Here is a 4654-nt window from a genome sequence, read left to right as displayed (position 1 = left end):
TACAAATATTATGAAACGGAGGAAGTATGTGATTCACAAGAATGCTATAGGTTGATCTTAGAGCATCCCCACTCATGGGAAAATTGGCTATGAAATTGGGTCATCCATGTAGGTAAAAAAAAAAAAATATGGCCTTCCACTCATGACTTTTGCATGCTTTAGGTTGGGTCATAGAATGACTCAATTCATCTCTGGACATGATATGATCCAAACACATGAATCAAGTCATGTAAAATGAGGAGAAAAGAGCCCACACTTATTTTTAATATTCAGATTTTGTAATCTGAATAACTTTTAAAATACAAATCAAAAAAAAAAAAAATCACCAACGGTCATATTTTTTTAAGATCTATAAGTAGACATCCATTTTGCTATATTTTGAAACACTTCTAAAATTAATTATTTTCTCTCTTTACATTATACACAAAATAATAAATACCCAAAATTTTTTTTAATCCAAAATTAGTTGCTAAATGTATTTAATTGGGATCGTAAATAACCCAAAATAATGTTATTTATAATATTATAAATATCAAAAGGTACAAATAATATATTGATATATGAGAGAGAGAATAGGGTGGCGTTAGGGATGGCAATTGGGCGGGGCGGGTGCGGAGGATGATACCTCCACACCTGCACCCGCACTCGCATAAAATTTCAATCCCCATCCCCGCCCCACCACCCATTGCGGGGGAAAATTCTAGCCCATCCCTCCCCACCAGGTACGTATTTATACCCATCCTCGCCCCCACCATCTGCATGGATACCCGTACCCACTTCATACCCGCGTCGTACCCACTTCATCCCCACCCCCACCACCCGCATGGGTATCCATACCTGCTTCGTAATTGCGTCATACCCACATATTTACATTTTGCAAGATAGAATTATTAATAATATAACTATATAAATAGAATTTTAATCATATATATGTGGGGTGGGACGAGGGCGGCGCGGGGCATGGGTGGGCGGAGATGGGGTCGGGATAGCATAAAATTCATACCCGCTCCACCACCCATTATAAGTAGGATTTTAATTCCCACCCCTGCTAAATCTAAACCCATCCCCGCTCCACCACCCAATGGTCATGGGTGGGATGCATTTATTAAAATGAGTCATAAAAGATGATCGATTTAAAATGAGAGAGCGGGATGACATGTTTTTTGGGATATGAGTGGGGATGCTCTCAGTTTAGCCGTGAGACCTATCGTGTTTTTGTAAAAAAAAAATAAAATAATATATTTTTTTTAAAAAAAATCGCAAGTACCAAGGCTTGCAGGTGGGATTGCAGATCCCTCTTTTTTCTCACTCTTTCTTTCACTTTCCTCTTTTATTGATTCCCGATAGGCTAATTAATCAATACCAATAATTCACCTTTTTTTTTATTTTCTCTCTCTCCGCTTTTATTTTATTTTTCTTTGTCTCCCTCATTTTGATATCTATATAATTTCATCTACCTCCCACTTTCCTCTCTTCTTTCTTTCTCGCCTACTTCATTGGCCTTTTTTTCATGTCTTTTTTTCTTGAATCGTCGTTCCTCACTAGCTGGAGCTCCTAACTGCCATTTCCAGGTACCTTTATTTTCTCTCTCAATTTTTTCGCTCTTCTACAAAATTTTGATTTTCATTTTTTTTCCTTGATTTATACTTGAATCTTGCTTCTGATATATTACTTATTTGATCGAATTGATTTTGCTTTTGAAACCCTAATTTTGGATATTTTTTTCGATTTTCGATTTGATGGATTTAAGCTCTATTTTGGACGCCAACTTAAAACGATTGAAATTTCGTTCGCTGAAAATCTTCGATTTGATTTGTTTTAAGTCGTTAAAATTAGTATCACGAGTTTCGAGATTTGAACTTCAATCGTACTTTGCAAAACTTTGATTTCAAAATGAAAAAATTGATTTCTGAGATCTCGTCTTTAACGCCTAAATTTCTATACTTTTTTTTATCCAGAAATCTAAACTAATAAACAGTAAAAACGTTTCGTATTTGTGCAGGCGTTTTTTGGTCGATAGTTCTCTTTCAAGTTTCGTGTAAATACAGCGTAAATACATACACTAATCAAGAGATAGTCAGAGAAATCGATCTAGAAATCCAAATAGAGTATCGATCTGAAGGATGAATTACTGTGGGATCCAGCAAAACGGTGTCGTATCTTGTGAAGAAACGCGGAGTTTCGTTTCCGTTTCTGGTGGTCGTAAAGGCTCCGTTGTGTGTCCTAAACCTCGCCGTGTCGCTCCCACTAATGACGCTTCTAGACCTATGCGCTGGCACTTTGGGTATAGTACTTTTTTAAAAAAAAATTAATTTGATATTTTTTTTTATTTATGGTTTATTTTTCTTGAATTAATTGGTTTATGTTTCACAGGCATCATTCTGATATATCTGATTCCAGAGCTGGATCTGAGCTGTTGGATATCATCCTCAGTAAGGTATACTACTACTAATAATAATATTCTCTGCAATTGTTTTACTCGTTTTGTTTCTAAATATAAGGCACATATGCTTGTCGAAAATTTGTTATTATGTCTCCTACGTTATGTTATAGGTAAAAAATATAAAAACGATAGCATAATATTTAAGATTATGCTTTCATTTTGTATTGAGAGTAATTGAAGGTCAAATTTCGATTAAATTTTATACTTGTCCATTCTTACAAGTTACAAGTTGATCTATTTGTAATGGAAGTAATTTTAGGGGTGAAAGTTCGACCTCATATGTGGTGCCCTTAAGAAAAGAAAAGAAGGGAGGGGAATGTTTTTATTTTTAATTTTTATGCAATTATTAAGAAGTTGATGTGAAATACAAGGAAGTCGATCTGATTTGTTTGCTTATTTTTATCCTTGTTTTGGGCACCTTTTTGAGGATAAGTCTTTGATTGAATGATGTGTTTTGTGTGGTTGATGTGGTGGGTTGAGAAAATCCCAATATTGAAAGGGGGGAGAGATCTGAGTTTGTTGTAATACTACTATACTAGTTTTAAATTAGCCAAAGGGCAATCTTCGTATGGCCAACCCAACTTGTCATTGTCAGTGCAACTTGGATGATTAATATTTTATTTCAATTTCGAAATGGTATAAGACAAGGTGGAGGGGACTTTAATCTGTTAATAATACTATGTGATTTCGTATGATGTGAATTGCTTTTCTTTATTCCTTTTGTGTCAAAAATTGCGACTTTGTTCTGTATTTGATTCGTCTTTGACTTGTTAAATTTACCCTTTTCGCACGTTCTATTGTTGTCCAATTAAAACCTGCAACAAAGTGTTGTGAAAATGATTTTTTCAACAGTAGTTATTGTTCATATGAATTGGTAGAAGGGGGTTCTAACAGGCATAAAATGTTTGTTTTGACAGGGTGTTCATGGTGCTGAGAGGACCAATACACAAGTAGCTTCGTCACCCCCGTTTTTCTGCGGGTCACCCCCGAGTAGAGTCTCTAACCCATTAATTCAGGACGTGCGATTCAGGGAGGAAAAACAATTAATTTCTCCATTTTCATCAAAGCCGTCGTCGCCGATACAGGCTGCTGCATCAGGGTCTGCATCCTCACCCAACTCTTCTGCAAGGAAAGTGGGATGTGTAAGGGCGAATTTTGGGAGCAATCCGGCAATGAGAGTTGAAGGGTTTGATTGCCTCGACAGGGACCGCAGGAACTGCAGCATCCCTGCCTTGGCTTAAAACTATCAACTCGAGAAAAGAATAAAAACAAAAAAAGTACATATAGTGATCAAACAGAAGCTTTAAGGCAATATAACATATTAGGAAGGGAAAAGATAGCATGAGAAGAATTTTGGTAATTTCTCAGAGCAAAGAGATGAAGAGTTGTCATTTTGCAATGTAAATATGCAGTTGAAAGGGAGTTCCTTTTTTTGTAAGTAAAGAAAAATCCCATGTAAGGTTGACTAAATAAAAAGGGTGGGAACTAGAGTCTGGTTAGGTTTTCTTTCTAAGTGAGAAGTTGGTTGGATTTCAAAATGAGAATTTGCTTTTTTTTTTTTTTTTGAGTCGATGTAAATACGAGGGAAGTTAAATTTTCTGGGACTTATGTAATTCTCTATTATGGGTTTCGTTGTACGTGCGGCTCTTTCCTTCTGTAGAAGAAGGTGTATAAAAAAGCTGCTTTGTTAATTGTTATTGGAGTCTAGTAGTTTTACAGTGTAAATATTGAAGCCCTAGAGGGTTTTTTCCACCAAATTTTGTGGTCCACCTCCTTGTTCTATCACCAAGAAAATGGCTCTCTCTTTTTTTATTATTATCTTATTTCGCCTTATGATATCTACAAAAGAAAATTATACAGACGTGGATGGCAGCCTAACCACATGCGAGTGTTGACCTATAATTGTTCATACAATGGTCATGATCCAGCTAAAATTGATTGCGATTTTTACGCTTTTTAGGGAAAACCAACATGTGTGATTCGGTTTGCCATATTCTTAAATTCGTTACTACTTTTAGGTTAATTCCAATTTAATCCGACTTTGAGAGTTGCATTGCCTTATGGAGAATATTTATAGTACACCTAAGACTATTTTCTCCAAATGAGCAAAATGAGCGAATGAGCAAATGAACAAATGAGCAAATATTTCTAGTCATTTAAGAAAATGAGCACACTTTTGTTACAAAATGAGCAAAATGAGCAAATGACTAA

The 4654-nt window shown here is 35.7% G+C and overlaps 1 protein-coding gene across 1 annotated transcript; it reads left to right on the top strand.

The window, feature by feature from the left end:
* Positions 1-1365: 1365 nt before the first annotated feature.
* Positions 1366-4261, top strand: LOC104896483 (hypothetical protein). Its single transcript, XM_010683231.4, has 4 exons — positions 1366-1571; positions 2003-2284; positions 2374-2437; positions 3361-4261. Exons 2-4 carry the CDS (start codon positions 2124-2126, stop codon positions 3682-3684), a joined length of 549 nt encoding a protein of 182 aa, XP_010681533.1. The 5' UTR covers positions 1366-1571; positions 2003-2123; the 3' UTR covers positions 3685-4261.
* The last annotated feature ends 393 nt before the right edge of the window (positions 4262-4654 follow it).

Source organism: Beta vulgaris, chromosome 6, assembly GCF_026745355.1.
Source record: "Beta vulgaris subsp. vulgaris cultivar EL10 chromosome 6, EL10.2, whole genome shotgun sequence".
NCBI lineage: Eukaryota > Viridiplantae > Streptophyta > Magnoliopsida > Caryophyllales > Amaranthaceae > Beta > Beta vulgaris.
The sequence above is the reverse complement of the archived record's forward strand: the minus strand, read 5'-3'. Positions and strand labels throughout refer to the sequence as shown.